The sequence below is a fragment of the Rhinolophus sinicus genome, chromosome X, assembly GCF_036562045.2.
Source record: "Rhinolophus sinicus isolate RSC01 chromosome X, ASM3656204v1, whole genome shotgun sequence".
Lineage (NCBI taxonomy): Eukaryota > Metazoa > Chordata > Mammalia > Chiroptera > Rhinolophidae > Rhinolophus > Rhinolophus sinicus.
The window spans coordinates 64,264,909-64,285,611 of NC_133768.1; the positions used below are offsets into that span (position 1 = coordinate 64,264,909).

General features: G+C 35.1%; 1 protein-coding gene across 4 annotated transcripts in view; it reads left to right on the plus strand.

Annotated features, from left to right (window-relative positions):
- DIAPH2 (diaphanous related formin 2) overlaps positions 1-20,703 on the plus strand; it is an 823,692-nt gene that overhangs the window by 242,723 nt on the left and 560,266 nt on the right. For all 4 annotated transcript variants that reach the window (XM_019756670.2, XM_074323226.1, XM_019756672.2 and 1 more), the window contains 4 exons: positions 143-207; positions 3,550-3,654; positions 8,618-8,929; positions 10,554-10,668. In XM_019756670.2, the coding sequence (XP_019612229.1) occupies positions 143-207; positions 3,550-3,654; positions 8,618-8,929; positions 10,554-10,668 (597 nt within the window). The remainder of the gene's footprint in view (positions 1-142; positions 208-3,549; positions 3,655-8,617; positions 8,930-10,553; positions 10,669-20,703) is intronic.

Here is a 20,703-nt window from a genome sequence, read left to right on the forward strand (position 1 = left end):
TTATGTATAGTAGAGGCCAGTTTCCTTTGAATAGCAATTGACATAAAAATGTTTGCGTAGTAGAATTACAGGCTGGCAGCCATCTTTTGCCTAGAGATCCGATGCAATAATTTCTAATCATTTTTTTGGTCAATCTTAATAGATTCTTGTGTGAACAAGGCAAAAGTTGAAGAAAGTGAACAAAAAGCAGCGGAATTTTCAAAGAAGGTAAACCTTATAAAATATTGGCCGTAATCGTTAAATTAATAATTTAATCAAAGTATATATTCTACCTTGTTTCTTTATGTGATGTCTTATAAATATTGTTTCAGTGACATAGTAATTTGTGTTTCTGGATTCAAACCTGACCACAGAATACTGATTTCTTTCCTGGTAAGATAAGGTTGCTACTATTGCCTCCTTACTGCCTTCAGTCCATTATGGAATAAAAACACTAGCTGTATTCTATGAAAGTGATACATGAAATAAAATTAGTTTGCTGGAAGGATATAGTTAGACGAAATCAACCAAAATATATTCCTCCATTGCTTTCCGGCAATACTCACAATAGGCAGCTCCTTGGAGAATTGTGAGATGTTTAGCTAGTTTTTTCAGTTACGTTCTGAAGTCAGTGCTATTCATAGCAACAGAATAATGCAGTGTTTTCTCTCTCTGTTTCTCTGTGTGTCTCTTCTTGGACTTACTTTCTTTGGATTTTATAATAATCTTTTTTTACATGATGCTGCTTCACAAAGATTTGGTGGAATTTGAGGTTCCCCCTATGTAGATGCCGGCTTTATGAATATCTTAATTTTATCTAGGCCTCAGATTGTGTTTTCCTTGTTTCATGAAAGCATAGTTACAATTTTATTAGCTTCTACCAAAAGTTGTCTTTTTAAAAATCTAGACCTTGTGAAGCGTTTGTATAGCATTTCTCTCCTGCTGGTGCAGGAGAAGGATTGAAGCACAAGTCTAAAAGCTCTCCAGTTTTCAGCCTTCTGACAGCAAGATAAAGTGCTTACATATTGCTGTCTCTTCAAAGTTATGACTTACCTTGGAGATTAGATAATCACTTTTGCTATCACTCTAGAAATTATAGAGTATTACTGAAGTTACTTCAGGGCATCTGAAGAAATGTCTTTGCTCTTTCAGTTACCAGAATAGATTTTTAAGAGCTTGAGCATAAAATGTTTGGGTGAAGCTGTCATTTTTATTGGTGAAAGAAAATGTACGCTCTTTGATTAATAGACCTTTATGTTTCTAATGTTCTTGTTTTAAGTAGCACATTTAAAATTCCCTTTGAAAAATCTTAAGACTCTCCTGAATTTTTCGCTGGCACTGTGATTAGATGCCACAAGAATGGAGCAAATTGTGATGATCTTACCGGGAAAATGTTCTGCAAGCATATGTTATGGGAAAAGGGGTCCTGAAATAATCAAAAAGAAATTTCAGTGTTTGATGCTTTATTCTCACCACCAGCATGTAGAATGAAAACGTGTGTGGTCTCCCAGTGGTTATCTGTATGCCTTCTCTTATTCTGGGTGACTTTATGAGGCAATATAAAGTAGTAAAAAAAGGGGGGAGGGGCTAGCATGAGAAGCAGGAGTTGTAAGATCTGAGCTCAGCTTTTCCATTTATTAGCTGTGACTTTAAGTAAGCCACTACTCTCCTTGGGTCTTAATGTCTTTGTCATTAGAAGGAGTGGAGAAGTTTAGTGGATTTAATTCTTCCAGCTCGCATATCTCAGGCTTCTGTGATTTCTTCTGTGGGTTTACAGATTATGATCATTTTAAATCACAAGCAGAAACATTGTGTGCCTCTCTTCAAATATACTAATAAACAAACCTTTTGTAGAGGAAAACTGTATAGTGTGTTTGTGTAGGCACCACGCTTGAGAATCACGCAGGAGAAGCTAAGTTTGGGAGGGAGAATGGGAGTACAGAATCAGATAAATCTTAACACGAGTCGTCGTGAAGTCGAAAGAGCTCCATTTCTCAGTGAACTAGGAAACAAGGTCATTTGCTGACTGTAAAGGATCTGGGGTGGGTTAGAAATTTAAAGAGATTAGAGACGATTTGGAGCAACCTCTGTGGGTCATTTTCCTGGACTCAACTACAGGTGACTAAAAGAATTAACTGAACAGTATTTCAGGTTTGATCCAAACACTATTATTATCCAATTAGCTCTCACCAGCTCTCACCCAGTCTTTCTTCAGACTTGGATCTGCGTGGCATTGTATAATTTCCAAAGGTCAAATCTATTGTGAGGAGGAATATTTATTCGTTGTGAACATTTTTTTATTGTTTCACAAACTCTAAAGATAATTCTCGACAGTAAGATATATCAGTCTTAAAAACAGATCGAACATCATTGGAATAATGTATAGACTTCTAAAATGAAGTGATACTGACAATAAAGAACAAATGTTCTATAGTGGACATAAGCAGTATTCACTCTTAAGTATGCAGGCTAGCTTGGGCCTGCTTAGAGCCCTGATTGAGGTAAGGGCTGGGCATGATACAGTAAATGGATATTCACCATTTAGATGGTCTCTTTGGCGTAGCACACTGTAATTTCACCTCTCATTTCCCTCTTATAACATTTCATACAAGTGTTTTGGTTAATCGTGTGAAGGAGAACGCCATGAAGGCATCTATCATTCTACTGTCAGATTTTGTGGAGTGCTACTATTTGGATGGTAGGCAATTGAGATTATAATAGAAAATTCTAATTTGTATTAATGTATAGCCATTTGAGCATTCTGAAAAGGCAGTCTCTTTCAAGATTAAATATAGTGAAGGAGTTGAACGGCTTGATGGGTAATTTTTTTTTAGTTTCTTTTTTAAAAATATACATATTTTTTATCAGTTTGCAACAACATGGATGGACCTAGAGAATATTATGCTAAGTGAAATAAGTCAGACTGAGAAAGACAAATACCGTGTGATCTCATATGTGGAATGTAAAGAACAGAATAATGAGCGAAAAAACAAATAGACTCAGAGATACAGAGAAATAACTGATAGTTGCTAGATGGGCAGGGGTGGGGATAGGGGAGAAGGTGAGGGGATTAGAAAGCACAAATTGGTAGTAACAATATAGTTACAAGTATATGAAATACAGTACGGGGAATATAATCAATAATGTTGTTGATGGCTAATTTTTAGGTTTCATTTTCTAATTGAATAAATTTAAAAGTATAGGATGAAACATTTAAAAACATGAATAATTCTAAAACCTAACTTTCAGTAACCAAAAAAATAATCCATTGCATATTGAGACTTCTTAGTTCACCCTTTTAAAACTTTTTTTTTTTTTTTCCCAGAAGGGAAAAGCGGTTTATTTACCTTGGGTTGGGGGCATGTTTCTTTTTTACTACCACCATAAGCAATACCCTACACCCACATGGGTGCTTAATTGTCGTGAAAATAATCAAGAGCTCTGATTTTTTTGAATGACCTGGGAATTCAGTGAAGCAAGAAGCACTCTACTTATTTAATACATAATGTTGTTTAAAGCTTTCTCAAAACTATATTATTAAATGTACATTTATGATGGTGATCATTGCAGTTCGATGAAGAATTCACAGCTCGACAGGAAGCTCAAGCTGAGCTTCAGAAAAGAGAAGAAAAAATCAAAGAGCTTGAAACAGAAATCCAGCAACTTCGAACCCAGGTAATGAAACAAGATATAGACTTTGTGTCATGTCACAGTGAGTTCAGTGGTAGAAAATTATCTTGTTAGATGGAAGGAAAAAAATGTGACCGGAAGCAGACTTTTGGCAGTTTCACATTTTCATTGAAATGACTACAGATTTGATTTTCCAGGACAATAAATCATTTTAATGTTTGGATCAAAATACTAGTTGCGTGAACTGCCCTGAATATTCTTACTGGAATTGTGGGGGCTAAGAAAAAATGAATACTTTCCCTCCATCTTCTAAGTTTTTCTAGTTGGACTGATAATCAAATTAACAGAGACAGATTAACAGGAGAAAATCAAAATTTAATACATGCGCTTGGGGAATTCACATAAGCATGAAAATTCCAGAGACAGTTAGGTGACAATGGGTATATGTGACATTTTGGAAAAAGGAGAAAAGGTGGGGGGGAACGGGTCTGAGATTTCAGAAGTGAGAATGGGCGATTTACAGGTAGTTGAGGAAGGGCTGGGCGCACACACAGGGCAGGAACATTCTTGCTGGGCGACTCAGTGACAATGGGACACAGCAGGTGTATAGCCAACAGGCCCCTGCCTGAAGCCTTCCCATTTACTATACTTAATTCACAATAAGCTAAAGTGAATATTCTAAGATTTCCTTCCTGAAGCAGGCTTTTCTGTCTGAATCTCTTTCACAGGAAAGGGGGGGGGGGGGCAAAGATTCTTTCTGAGTCTTGTGTCTTAATAAACAGCTTAAAATCAATAACCCCACAAGGCGGCTTCAGGATGGCAAAACTTTGGTTCCCTTCAGAATATATTACACGTAACTGTTTCTGAGATGAAATTTTCGTGATGATTTAAAAAATTAGATGCATAGTACTTTCTTTCAAAAATAACGTGAAAATGTTTCTTAATTTTAATTATCCCCCAAACGTTTTGAGATGTCTTTAAAACTTGACTATCATAATTTCAAAACCTGTAAGCTTTACATTTACAATTACGTTCTCTATGATGACAATCTCCCATATACACTTAAAATCTTAATTATGGTGTGTAAACTTTAGAACTGATTAAGTACTCTCAGCACATTTTGTGTTTTAAAAGAATACTAAGAAATGTAAGATAACTTCTTAACATAGTGGATGCTCAGGTGTTGGTTGATTGATTAGGTCTGTTTCCATCAGTCTACTGAAAGATGACTTCAGAGTCACCAGAGCACCCAAATTACCCAATGTGGTGGCCTTTTCCTACCCTTAGCCTGTGTCACTCACCTGTAATATTTGATAATTGCCTTTTATGAAATCTTTCTCTTTTGGTATCATGTGACTTCCCTTTTTACGTCCCTGAGAACTCAGTTTCTCTTTATGTTTTTGACCCCCCCCCAAAGTGATGACATTCCCCAATTTTCTGTGCTCTGCTCTTTTCCCTCTATGTGTCCTTGTACTAATATCCCATTTAGTATTATGAGTTCGAATATCGCCTTTTAATAGGTCTCAAGTCTCCTGAGTTTGTCTTATATTTCCAGCTCTTGATCAGCTTCCTTCATGGGAAGGCTCTGCTGTATGTTGACATTTAACCCATTATTTGTGGTCACCTTTATTTCTTCAAACCATCCTGGTCTCCATTCTTACTTGTTTCAATGTTATTACCATTTTTTTTTTTTTTTGATCGGGAAGCTGGAGTTTCTTTGCCTTTTCTCTGCCCTACCACCTGACAAATTAAGCTTTGCCACTGTTTTATGTCAGTTCTTTCTCCCTCGCATCAAAACTCCGAATCACCCAGGATCACCATCATTACATCGTGCCTGGAATATTGTAATTGTTTCCTGACTTTTCTCCCTACCTATATTCTCTTCCTCCTCAGATACATCCTTATTGTCAGTGGCAAATTAATCTTCCTAAAACACTGCCCTGATGACTGTCACTCTAGGCTTTAATATGTTCGATGGTTGCCTATTGCATTCAGGATTAAATAAAAATCTCCTTACCAAGAATTTGAGGGCCTTCTGTCATGGGCTCCCTTATCTCCCCTTTGCAGCCGAGCCTTCTGACTGCTCTCCTAACTACCGCCTGTTTTGCGGTGAAGTCATGTTTCCTCCCTTCACATTTAGAATTTACTGTCTCCACACTTCCTTCTGCCAGCATTGCCCAGACATTAGTTCCAGAGATGCTAATGGGGTTTTCATGAGGAAAGCATTCCATAGTCCAATAAATTTGGTACACTTGAAATTCTCCTCTTGGAAATTCACAATACTCATTAGCATATTAAAGGGTCTGAGATGTCCTACACTGAAGAAACCTGTCTTAACTCTTTTTTCATGCAGCTTTCCCAAAGTCATTGAACCACAGAACTCTTTATCTCAGACCACCTATTAATATCCCCTGGGAAATAGTGTTTTCATGGAACTTAGTTGAGAAATGCGGACTTACGTTATTCTCTGTCAGAAATGCCCTCCCTTGCTCATCTGTGCCTGCAAAACATATCCGTTAATGATGAGCTCAGTAAAGTAATCTTTGGAAAGCTTCACCAAAAACTCCATTAAGGAATTTCTGTGAACTTTTTTTTAAAATTAAATTTATTGGGGTGACGAGGGTTTCAAGGTGACATAGGTTTCAAGTCTGCATCTCTGTAATCCATCATCTGTATATCACATTGTTCTATGAACTTCTGTATCACTTGTGTAGACCACTGTATCATATTCTGTTTGTGTGCCTGCTTTGTTTCTTCCACTCGAGCGTGAACACCTTGAGAACAGTGTCTTTACTTATTCTTCTTCTTCAGGGCCTGATGGTACCTTGCACAGGGCCTTACCCACTACTTAGTGAGTAGTTGCTTATTTATTATTAAATTAACTAACCTGTAAAAGTTCAGAGTCACACAGTGCTTTCCCGTGTACCCAAATGGTGTCTAGTATTAAATTATTCATAGCCGTATTCAATTCTCAATACTTGATTGTAGCCTAATTTAATTGTTTCATTCCTAATTGTTCAGGGATGAGATGAAAAGGGCTGATATGATTTGATTTTTAAATCCTGCTGGCTTTTAATGTAAACATTTGAGATTCTTTATTAAATTCATAAAATATGTATTTAACTTGAGTAAAATCCTATTTTAAAGTAGTAGCATTTTTGTGGTTGTACACATTCCATATCATAAATATGATCTAATAAAGGCAAAATTTGATGTTTACAAACATGTATTACTTTAATTTTGCTGTCTATTAATATGAAAATGGGATACACATTTTACCTTTTAAATTATTCAATAGATCCATTCGTACAAAAAATTTATAGCGTAAATTACTATTAGGTTGGTGCAAAAATAATTGTGGTTTAAAAGGTTAAAAATAATTGTGGTTTAAACCACAATTACTTTTGCACCAATATAATAACATCCCAAACTTTTCAGAAAAATTATTTACATTTTCCCCAGAATTTCTTTGATCACAATCAACATTGTAAAAATCAGACTGTTTTCTATAATTTGCTGCATTAAAAATAAAATGTAAAAAATGTTGCATATTTTAATCCTATCTTTAATTCTTCCTAATCACAGGAGAGGATTGCATTCTACCAGAGGCTTGTTTTTTGTTAAGTGTATGAACACTTTAGTTGTATATATGTAGGTACAGACATAAGCATTCATATGTGAATAAAATATATGGACAATACACATTGTATAATGTGAGAAACATTTGCGTGATTCTATGATTGTTAATTTTTAATCTTGTTAATAGATAATCCTTTAAATTGATTGTTCCAAAAAATATGCTTCAACTTACTTATTTTGTAAAGATATTTCTAAGTTTAGTTAGCAGAATTAAGTAGTCCTAGTAGGAAATTCATATTATTAGCAAAGAGAAAACATGCTCTCCAAATAAAAATAACACTATACCAAAAAATTTCATTGGTTTTAAACTTTTCATTCAGTTAACCTAATGTCATATTTTGATTATAGAAGATGTCTATTTATCGGTAGGAGTTTCCTAGGAATGTTTATAATAGACAACTTCACTTTATTCATTTAGTTTGGAAAGTGAACCATTGTGATCAGTGGTGGTTCAAAGAAAGAGGTACAGATTAATCATCAAAAAAGTAGACAATATGGAATATGGTGTTCTCCTTCATCTGTCATCTCTCATGTTAGAGAATGAGTTTGAAGTTACTTTCTGCTAGTAGAAATAAGTTATACTTGCCTCATAATCCAATCTGTGTGAATTCATTCCCCTCATGGCACAGGACACCCATGCGTGAGGAGGCAGTCTGTTATAGTGGAAAGAGGACTGCATTGGGTATGGGAAGAACCATATTCAAATATCAATCACATTTCAGATTGTGTGACCTTTGTATAGCCATTTAACCTTGTTTGTAGTTACAGTTTCCTTATCTATAAGCAGTGAGGGAATAGTGAGATCAAAGTGTGCCACCTACATTATAGGGTTATAACAACAATGGAAATAAATAATAGCTGTAAAAACATAAACATTAATGTACAAATGGTGTTGCTTAGTATTAATTATTGATATTAGAAGAGAGCTAAGTTACTGGTTCTCTGAGACAGTGTCTTTGTGTAAAGCTAATTGGTCCCAGTGGAATCAAATTTATGACCTTTTATGTGTTAATTATCTCATGTTTAAACCAACTAGTCTAACAGGTCCAATCCTTATATAAAACTTCTTCTTTTCATATATTTACAATGAAAGGTAATTTTTCATTATTTTGGAGGAGTGTTTCACAAAATCTTTGAGGACGCCCACTTTTCTAGCATTAGCGTGTTAGCAGAAGTAGTCAGTGTCCAGCGTTTTGATTGCTTATCAAAAATCTGTGTGAGTCTTTTTTATGAACTGTTAAGCCTTACGATGTTGCTAAGTTAAATAAGTGCATCGAATCTTAAACAAAGCACAAATGTCTCCTGCTAAGTTTTCTTTGCTGCTGTATTGTGGTCTAAGCATTTAAACATTGGGTTATGTCTCTTTCAGGGACCTGGACTCTCAGGTGCGTCAGGAATTCCTCCATTGCCAGGTGCTGGGCCATCCCTACCACCACCCCCACCACCACCACCTCTACCTGGAGGAGCAGCTCCTCCCCCTCCTCCCCCTCCTTTGCCTGGAATGACCGGTGGTATACCACCACCACCAGCACCACCACCTTTGTTTGGCGGACCTCCTCCACCACCCCCCCTTGGAGGGGTTCCTCCTCCCCCAGGAGCACCTGCTGTTTTGCCTTATGGAATGAAGCAGAAAAAAATATATAAACCTGAGGTGTCCATGAAGAGAATCAATTGGTCAAAGGTAATAGTACAACTAGAGTGCTGTGGCTTTGTTTAGACACAGTTGATCATTACTGTATAAATAACTGTATTGCTACGTATAAGTATTATGTAATGTTTGAGAACATGACTCCTGACTCTGCTTTCTTTTGTGAGTTCACCGTCTTATGTTCATCTTTCAGTCTAGGGCCTAGAGAATTGGAAACTCCACCGATAAGTTAAAATTAATGTGCAAAGAAAAAGGAAAATCAAAGTGAAAGTAGTGTTAGAGAATAATATATGAAATATATCACCAAATAAAAACTAATTTTGATTCTTTTACCATTGTTAACTTTAAGTGCTAGAACATTCGTGACTACAGTCTTTTTATTGAGCCTTTTTATCGTAGTTATTTTTGTTCTCAGAGAAAGGTTTGTTTTTTTTAAGTTTTAAACTTTCAGATAGTGTTGGATAAGTGACAGTATTCAGTAGTGATGTAATCTAATCGTTTTTTAACATGATGTATGAAATTTTTTTCTTTTGAATGTTATTTTGCTTTAATGTTATCAAATAATATGTCTTGTAAAAGCTTATTATCAAGATTGAGACAGTCTCCATTCACTAGTAACTAATTTTCTAATGAAAATACAATTATCCAGACCACCATTTGGGGAAATGACTCATCCAAGAACATACTTACAGTGATACCTGACAGTATCTACACAATAAATTGGTTTGACCAGAATATTGGTTACATCAGTTTTAAAGTTAAGCATCTACTGATGCTTTGGTCATAAAAGTAAATGAAGTGTAAATGGTTTTAGAAGGTAGTTTTTTTCTTTTTTTTTTCAAATTTCCTACAATCCACCTAACTGTAGGATCCAAAATTTCTGTTGGTCCAGTGTGTGTAAATGTCATGATACATTAATTTAACAATTTAGCATACAGAGTAATGGTACTTAACATGTCACAAAGCATCATGACTTACTGGAAAGCACACAGTTCTAATCTTGGGTTTTCGTGTAGTGGCTAAAAGGACAATTCTCTGGAGTTACTCTGCCTGGGTTTAAAATCTCATCTTCACTATTTTCTACCTTCAGTAGCCACTTAAACTTTCTGGGGCTCAGTTTCCTCATCTTTAACATGGAGATACTAGTATGTCCTGCCTCAAAGGATTAGATTAGATGAGTTAATATATCAAATCACTTAAAACAGTGCAGGGCATGTGGTACGAGGCATGTGTCAACAATTATTTTGGCTACTCCCTTTAATCCAGTCAGTGAACATGGGGAATTCACATTTCTGAATCTCAATTTACCCATTTTTAAGAATTCAGAATCAAGTTGAAATCATACAAATTGGGGAGGGATTTACTAAATTATTTTTAAGGTTCCTTCCATAGAAAATATTTTTTCAGTTGAAGGTTTTTTTTGTGTGTGTGTTTTTTTTAAATTGCTATATGGCCTATTGCTATCATGTACCTTTTTTATATACTGATAGAATTCTGTGACTTTCTCAATGATTAGTTACTTAAAAGTGTTATTTTGATCCTAAAATTGATACAATAGATAAAGGAACTGTCATTCAACTTTGGTTGAAGTGAATTCTTTGAAAAAGTAAATATGCAGTAGTGTCTTAGAAACTTATCTTTATTATTTTTGTTTCAGATTGAACCCAAAGAATTATCTGAGAACTGTTTCTGGTTAAAAGTTAAGGAAGACAAGTTTGAAAATGCAGATCTCTTTGCAAAACTGGCGCTGAATTTTGCTACCCAGATAAAAGGTACATTTTGTTTTTTAAAATGTAAATTCTTTATTCTGATATATGGAAGTCTGTGCTCTGCTAACATTTCTAGTGATATATACATGTCATCTTTCTACACTGGACAGAGTCAAACATAAGTAGATTAACATATTAACTGTATTTACCCGGTACTAAGGAAGGATAGCTCTTTTCTTTTAATTTAATTTTGCCTAAATATTGTTATTCATCTGAAAATATGGTTTTATTTTTATTGTTTAATATGTGAGTTATACCCCTCTAGTTTAAAGTTATCATTAAGAAGCAGAGGAGATTAATTTGTTGATTCACCATGTAAAAGAAAATAATGCAACACAATACTAATGGCTCAGCGTTTTCATGATATGGGAATGAGATGGGTGCCATAGTGCTTAAATAGTTTTTCCTCTTATGTTTGTACTGCTTATCAATTTGGCTTTCCTAGGAGATTTTATAGTTTTTTCCCCTAAGCAGATTTTCTGGAGTAGATTCAAAATCTGGTAACTAAGAAGTTTATTTTACTGATTTGATAATAGAATACCTTGTTTATGATTAGATCCTTAACCTCTTGTGAATTTCACGCATAATTTTGGTGTTATGTAGGTAACGTCTCAAGCTCATAATTAAACATCATGGTTTGTGAATTTTTGATATTTTGTATTAACATTACTATTTTACTAATTATTTCAGAGTTGATAATTTAGGAAAGCATAGGATTTTGTCAGTCTGGATGAGTCTTTACAACTAAGAAATTGATGCATTCTGTAGGCCCATGCCCTTGGAATTAGCACCTTTATAATTCATTTCATTCATTTGTCACAATATGCCCTAGTATGTGAAAATGTGAATTTTGGAAGATTCAGAGAGAGAGAGAGAGAGATTCCTTTTCAGCCCTTCTATCATATTTGGCACACTGGAGGTCCTTGTGCTGTATTTGTTGTTTCTTATAGATTGACGTTCACATACACATAGAAATCTGGGGGTGTTACTACTCTGAAGAATTTTAACATTTTAAAAATTTCCTGTCATTAGGTCTTTTTTTTTCTTTCTCGTTTGCTATTGTAGACCTCACATTTAAAGGTTTCTTCAGTGACTCCAGAGATTTCTATTTATTATAATCACTTTTTTAAATTGAAAAAGTAAAACATGCGTATATTAAGGTATTAATATAGTGAAAAATAAAGGCATGGCAAACAAACATACCTCTTCAATCCCAGACTTACAGCTTTTTCCTCAAAGAAAACCACTCTAACTAATTTCTCACATTGCCTGCTAGAGGTCCTTGGATATTATTCCATAGTAGCTTATGTTCATCTACTGGGTTCTTCCACACACTGCATAACATTCTGTGATCTGGGCCTATTTTAATTTATTTAATGAGTCCCCAGTTATGGTTACTTAGATTAGTTCTAACCTTTTGCTGTTTCAACCAATGCTTCGGTAAGTGTACCTTTATGCACATAGGATCTATCTGTAGGATAAATTCCAGAAGTGAAATCCCTGGATAAAATGCTGTTATATTTATAATTTTGATAGAATAATAACCAAATTGCCTTTCAGAGAGTTTGTGTCCATTTATAGTACCACCTAAAATATTTATGCGTATCTGCTTCCCCCAACCTTTGCCCATCTCAGAGGTGAACGTGGTAATCATCCGTGTTATAATTTTTACTTCTTAAATTAGGAGTAAAGTTGAACAGCATTTCTTCTATTCATAGGCAATATTAATTTTTTTTTTCTGTGAACTTTTCTGTCCAGTTCATTTGTATCGAGTAGTTGCTCTTTTACTTATTGATGTATTTGTACTGAGTCCCACAAGAATCATAGGTTTCATAAAATTTAACCTTAGTCTGGACTGTAGAAGTGACTTTTTATTTTATAAATGAAGAAAATGAACTATAAAACCCATTAGAGAGTTTCTAAAGGTAGTGTGGCACAATGGGAAAAACCAGAGGAAATGGAGTCACACGTATCTGCATTCCAGCTGTGGTACTTGTAACCTCCGAGACTGAATTTTCTCATCCATAAAATGAGTAGACTAATGTTTACCTAGTAGTTTTGTGAGAATTAAATAAGGTTATATATTTAAAGCACCCGGCACAGTGCTTAGCATAGCAGGAACTCAATAAATATTAATTCCCCTTTCCCTTCCATTTAACATGATGTTGTGTGTGCGCGCACATGTGTTTTGTTTTAGTTATTAACACTCAGTACAACTGTTAATTCAGCAAGACAATTTCCTGCTCTTCTGAGCAGCACTTGGTAGAGCCAATCAGTTACAATAGAAGCACTTCTTACTGTGGCTGCTAAAACCTAATGAAACCAAAGTAAAACGAAACAAAAATCATATAAAGGCTCTCATGTACTTGCTTCCGAGAATACTGCATTTCTTCCCTGCCTCGTAAGTCTGATTCTGTGAATATTCTATGCGATACTACTATGACTTCTTTCCTAATTCATGAGTACTGATCAGGTCAGGAACACCTTCAGTACCATTACTTTTATTAAGATTTATTTCTGAAAGGACATTTAAAGGAACAATTAAGCATCACAGAATAGTCCAGACATGCATAATGTAGCCAAAACAAATTCTGATGCTACAACAACAGAATTTATTTTCATATCATTCAATGCCTATTGATTGATCTTACTGAAATATCTGAAGTTCCTTGTCACTCACAGTTCCTTGTTTCACAATTTGGTCAGTAGGTGGCAGGATCAGTAAGAAATCCACAGGCTCTGCAAACCCCCAGTGCCACCCCCAGAAAGCCTCCCCCTCCCCAACCACACTGCGCTGTTGTTTCTAGCCCTGGGGTGTCCCTTTCTTCCCCATTCTGCTGTTGTTGGCCAGTCACTCAGCTACATTCTGGAAGGAGTGATGCTCTCATTGTTTCTAAGACCTATTTCCAAAGCCCTCAGACCCAGTGTTCTAAGACCTCTCTGAATTTCTTCCTACTGCAAGGGGTTTAGAGAGCTCATGGCTCTGTGCTCCTGAAATGCATTATAAAGCATTACTAGTCTGTGTTTTAAGAAAATGTTTAACTTAGGAGTTTAAAGTTGCTTCTGATTGCTAGATAGAAAGAAGTTTTAAAATACTCTAGTACTGACACCTGTAATATTTAAATGTGTAAATATTGCATTTGGGAAAGCAGCATTCAATTATACTTTCTATTTGCATTATTTACGGTTGCAGAGAAGTTTATTTTCAATTTTCTATTGTAAACCAAATTATTTCTATTTTAGGAAGAGAATGGCTCTCTCAATTCATTTAATTTCTATTTGTAGAGCTCCCACTATGTGCAAGGTACTATACTAAATCGGAGGGAAAAAAATGATTAAGGTCTTGTTCTTGTAGGTACCAGGGAATGCATCATCTGGTGAGGGAGAGAGGAAGAGGTGCACTACACTTAATCAAGTTTATTAAAGGTTAACACAGATGTTTTTTTAAAAGCCATAGCAGCACAAAATGGAAATAGTTAATTTGGAGTAGGACAAATGGAGGTCCCAGAGGTGGTATAATTTGAGCTGGGCCTAGAAATATATATACCGGGGGTGCCAAAAAAATATATAAACATTTTAAGAGATGTTAACACTTTGTTCAACATTGCTCAGGCAGTGGTTTGCTGTAATCAGAAGCGTCTGGACGCTGATGGTAACCGTTTTGAGCACCTCTTGTAATTGCAGAAGTCAAACGTGACTTGTATTCATCTTTTCTTATCCGTATATATTAATACAGTTTTTTCGTTTCTTAAAATGTGTGTACATTTTTTTGGCACCCTCTGTATTTTTAATTTATTGGGATGACAATGGTTAGTAAAATCACATAGGTTTCAAGTATATAGTTCTGTAATACATCATCTCTATGTCACATTATGTGTTTACCACCCAGAGTCAGTTCTCCTTCCATCACCATATATTTGACCCTCTTTACCCTTATCTACCACCCCCCACCCCCCTTACCCTCTGGTAACCACTAAACTGTTGTCTGTGTCTATGATTTTTTTGTTTCTTTGTTGGTCTGTCTGGTTCCTTTGTTGCCTTCAGTTTTCTATCCTACATATGAGTGAAGTCATATGGTTCTCAACTTTTCCCGTAAATATTTTAAGTAGAATTCTAACAGGGGAAGAAAGAAAGAGGGCCTTCTAGGCAAAGAACACCATTAGCAAAGCATGGGGGTAGGGCGGTCAAGTGCATACTGTGTTGAAAGCATAGCCTGTTAGGTTGGCACTTGGGGGTGAAGGTGGTAAGGTGAACTTCAGAGTGAGGAAATGGGGTTTTGTTCTTTATGCATTAGGGGTGCAACAATTTCATGATTAACCATTGAGCAGGCATTTGGCAGACAGATAGGTGATGGGGATTCTCAAATAGGTGCTGGAGCATTGATTGTGAATAACCACCAGTAGGCTAGGCAAGATATGATGGTGTTGTGACCAGACGAATTCTTAATCTCTGTGTTCCCAAGCTTGCAATACTTAGGTTCTTTTTACGAGCCGTAGCGTGCTATGTGACAGAGTATATCTCAAAATGCTCTCTAGATTAATGGAAAAACAATGATATATCTGTATAAGAGGCAATTGGAAAAGGCCTCATTAGTACTTTTGCATATACATCATACATGAAACTGTTAGAATTTGTATGTGTGTATTTGTTTTATTATTATTTGATTTGATGATATATGGCAACATATAAACATCAAGGCTGTAATAATGGTGGCATTTTCCTTAAAAATCTGTAGTTATTATAGATTATAGTGATATTATACAAGAATTAAAGTAATGATGGCTAATATTAACTAAACTTAAAATAATAATAAAATATGTGGGTTATAACTGCTAATTCTAATTAGAATTTCTAGGGTTCTCTAGAGGCTTCAGGAAGAACAAAGAGTGTGTGTGGAGGTTGTAAGCAATTCTTGGTTTTAATGTTGCTTGGAGGAAATATGAGAAATAAACATGAGAGGTTAATAAAATTTATCTTCTTCAATAATATATTTCTGTAGTACAATTTAGCTTTAATAATAACTGAAAATTGAGGTGTTATAAATATTTCAAATGCATATAAATGTCACTTTGCAATGCGTGAAATATTGGGCACAGTTTAAAAATTATGCTGGAACTAAGTTTGAAGATGTTTTTGTGTAAAAGCACTTTTCCTGTGGGATGACATTTAAATTGTGTTTTTTAGTCTTAGAATCAGTTGGCTGCTTTTGAAGATACCCACTCTTGTTTGCCTGCTTAATACAACCTTCTGTATTTAGTAAAGCAATGAAAAAACAAAAGAGTGGTGAAATCTAATCCATCTCTGTCTTCATAATATAGAAATTCTTGGAATTGACTTGGAAATAATGAGGTGTCACTCTCAGAGTACACACCCCCTGTGAGATGGTGCTAAAGTGTCCTGAGAGACCTGGTGTCCTAACAAATAATTTGTCATCTTAATGACACAATATGCATGCTCTGCAGTGTAAGTTTTAATACAGCGAGAACAAACCAAGAAGGCTTAATTCTTTCAGACAACCAACTGAAAACCATACTTACCTGCATATAATCTCGTCATTTTTATTATATCTAAATTCTTTGGATTTCTGTATGTAAACTATCTGATTGTCTTTGCCTGTCACCTTATCAAAGCTTTTAAAATTGGGAACATTTTACGTATTTTTACTTACACCGACACATTTATTTCCAGTTGTCTTGTTTTAGCACTGAAAGATCACTTCTTTCTGTAGAAGAGGAAACAGAAATTTGTGAATCAGAGACACGTGTCATTATGTAATTGTAAGAGTGACTAATTGTAGGGAGAAGTTGAGACAGGGTATCTTCAGCCTCCTGCATGAGTGGGCTTCAAATGGCTTTATCTTTACCTGTTGGTGATGGTGTGGTGGTTTTACTGCTCACTACTAACTCCTTCACTACTAATAACAATAGTAGCAACCGTAATTATAACAATAATAGGAATAACAGCACATTTATTAAGCTCTTACTCTGTTCCAAGTGCTGCAATAAGCATTTTAAATCCGTATCTCTTTTAGTCCTGACACAAACGCTAGGTACGCTTATTATCGTTTTATAGGTGAAGAAACTGAGGCTATGGGAGAATGATTATGCAATGCGTCTTATTTATGTAGCCAATAATAAGTAGCAACACTGAGATTTGAACCCAGGTTTGTTCTTAATCACTTCCCTGTGTTGTAACAGTGACTCTTAATGGCTTTTATGCCCTTAGTATTTTGTGTGTTTTGTTACATAGTGAACTGATCCCTTTTTTAATGCTATAGTTTCACATATATTATCTTGTGAAATGTGTAATCCTATTATCCTGGCACTGAAGAAAATTCTTTATGGCTTAAACTACAGCTAGGAAGTTACACATTCATGGAAGGGAATGAGGTTATTTTTTCTATAACTAAGGTTTCCTTTTGCCATTTTCTGCAGTCTATCAATTGTAAAACATTGCTATGACTTGGGGAGGTCTGTCTCTTCTAATAATGAATGAAGGAATGTAGTCTTCATGTCATTTAAGCATTTGGTAATAAGGATATCAAGTGTAAGGATATATATGGGATACATACATACACTAATGACATCAGTTTCTCATGGGGCTCCTTTGACGTTCGCTTCATAACATTATGCGCACCTTGTGTGATTTCAATATGACACTTTTTATCTGTGAATTACCGAGAGCATCTCTCCCTGTTTCAGGAATTTTTGCTGATAAGCCTTATATCGATTAGACACAGTAACAGGTGTTCAGTTGATAGCATTTACAAGACACACAGATATTCATTCACATTGACAATTATTTGTTCTAGCTAAATTAGTTTTATTTTGACAAGTAGAAATTATTTACATTGAAATCCAGTGGACATTTTTAACACAGATACATAACACTACAACGGGGTGTGTTTTGTTCCAACTGTATATTTACAGCAGTTAAACCTCTTCCATACTATCTCTTGTATGATATGAGAAGTAAGAACAAGAGGTTTCTCTAATTTGTTTAAGAAATATATTTAATATAGAGAAATTTAAATCTGGTAGCTTTTCTGAGGTGCTCTATATGTAAGTAATCACTTTAGTCATTTAGTGCCTGTTAGTGAGCATACATTTAATTCTTTTTTTTTTTTTGACCTATTTTTATTTCTTATTAGTTTCAGGTATACGAAACATAATGATTAGACATTTACACCCCTCACAAAGTGATAAACCTAACGAGTCTGCTACCCATCTGACACTACATCGCTATTACGATACCATTAACTTTATTCCCTGTGCTGTACTTTACATTCCGTGACTGTGTTTGTGTGTGTGTGTGTGTGTGTGTGTGTGTGTGTGTGTGTGTGCATATTTAATTTTAGTTGACATTCGTTATTATTTTATATTAGTTTCAAGTATATAGCACAGTGGGTTAGATATTTATATAATTTATGAAGTGATTCCCCCCCATAAGTCTAGTACCCATCTGACACCATACATACTTTTAAAAATATTATTGACTATGTTCCCCATACTGTATTCCATACCCCATGACCATTTTGTGACTACCAATTTGTGCTTCCTAATCCCTTCACCTTTCTCACCCATCCCCTCAACCTCCCTCCCATCTGGCAACCATCAGTTTGTTCTCTGTATCCATGAGTTTATTTCTGTTTTGTTTATTTATTCTGTTCTTTAGAGTCCACATATAAATGAGATCACATGGTATTTGTCTTTCTCAGTCTGACTTATTTCACTTAGTACAATATCCTCTAGGTCCATCAATGTTGTTGGAAGTGGTAAGATTTATTCTTTTTTATGGCAGTGCAACACTCCATTGTATAAATGTACCACAGTTTCTTTATCCAATCGTCTTTTGATGGGCATTTCGGTTGTTTTATGTCTTGGCTATCGTGAATAGTGCTGCAGTAAACATAGGGGTGCATATATATTTTTTTCAAATTAGTGTTTTGGATTTCTTTGGATAAATACCCAGGAGTGTAATTGCTGGATCATAAGGTATTTCTGTTTTTAATTTTTTGAGGAACCTCAATACTGATTTCAATAATAACTTCACCATAATTCATTCTTTATAATAGGTTATTCAGTAATAAATGGTTATTACTTAGTTTTCCTTAAACTATGCTTTTTGGTATTATTATTATTATTGTTGTTATTAGTTCCGTTTGTATCATTTTCTGATTTTTGTTTTTGTTTTGTTTTTATTATTTTTTCCAGTTTTATCATGATATAATTGATGTATAATATATAAGTTTAGGGTGCACAACATAATGGTTTGGTTTGTGTATATATTGCAAAAGGATTACCACACTAAGTTTAGTTAACATGCATTACTTCATACAGTTACACTATTTTTTCCTTGTGATGGGAACTTTTGTGATTTACTTTTTTAACAACTTTCAGTTATACAAAACAGTATTGTTAACTATAGTCATCATGCTGTACATTATGTCACCAGTAGTTATTTATCTTGTAACTAGAAGTTTGTACCTTTTGACCATCTTTACCCAATTACCCCCCCCCCCCACCTCTGGCAATCACAGATCTTATCTGTTTGTATCAGTATATCGTTATTTTACAACAATGTTTAACATCTTGTCTGGTAGGTGTGTCAGTTGAGTGAGCTGATTTGTTATTAGATGCCTTCCAGATACTGTATGGGAGAGGACTGAAAAAATTCAAAATTATCACTTAAAAATATCAGTTCCATTTTAACACACACTTCTAGGAATACATCTGCACTCTTGATTTCTTAGTAATTACAAGTGCTATGATATCACTCTCCTTGATGATTTCGACAGAATGCTGAGTGGGCTCTCTAACTTCAGTCCTTTTTCCTTTTGATCAGTTTCCCACAACTTATAATTGTCTTTTTGAAGTGTAGGTTACCATGATACTCCCACGCTTGAAGCATTTCAGTGACTACCCGTTGTCTTCAGTGGGATGTCTAAACTCTTCCTCATGTATTTCAAGGTCATTTGCCTCTTCACTCCCCCTATACTGTCCTTAGACCGAACTCTTTTGTTCCTGGAACAGAGACACTTACAAGACTTTGCAACTTCTCTCTGAATATGCCTTCACCAATTCTTCATTTGGCCTGTATTTAGATGACACTTCCATCAGAATGCAGTCTTCACAGTATATTATGATTATTTTTACTCATTTGTGTCCCCGGTCAGACACTGGACTTCTTGTAGGCAGGAAGAAATATTTCCATTTTGTTTACTATTGTTTCCCAGCATGGGCCACAGCTTCTGGCAAGTATAAGTGTGTTCAGTAAACATGCAAATGAATTACAGCTGTGTTATGTGCGCTTACCGTGTTTCCCCGAAAATAAGACCTAGCCGGACTATCAGCTCTAAGGCTGTCTTTTGGAGAAAAAATTAATAATTTTGCTGATGGTCCGGCTAGGTCTTATTTTCAGGGAAACATGGTAGTTTCATAGCACCAAGGCAAGTCAAATAAAGTGGGGGTGCTAAACCAGAATTTAGGCACATAGTAGGACATGTGTTTGTCTTAATAATTCATCCAGTGATATATATGAATCTGTCTTTTGAAAATCCTTCTTATAACTGATTAAATACCAGAAATCCCATAGTTCAGTCTGGCTATAGTGGCTTGTTGTAGTTAATTTGCGCATTTAAGTTCCTATAATTTAGTAATTCACTTCATTTAGGGATGGAGATAGATAGATCGGTAGATAGATAGACAGACAGACAGATAGATAAATCCTACCACAGATTTGATAAAATTTTCAAAGATGAAAGCTAGATTTTTTCAATAGTGGCCTTTGCTTGATTTAGTCAATAGAGTTTTAAAACTTACGGTTGGTCCACTTAAATAAGTAGAATTTCAGTGTGCTGAAGTAAATGTCTATTCCCTGATTTGTTGTTTGACTAGCCATTAAATTAAAGAAACCATTTAATTTCTTATTGTCTCTATTGAAACACCTATAAAATAGAATAATGATCAGTAAATTAGAAAAATCCTCAATAGGAGTTTTGTGAGAATGAAGATAAATATATATCACAGACTCATAACA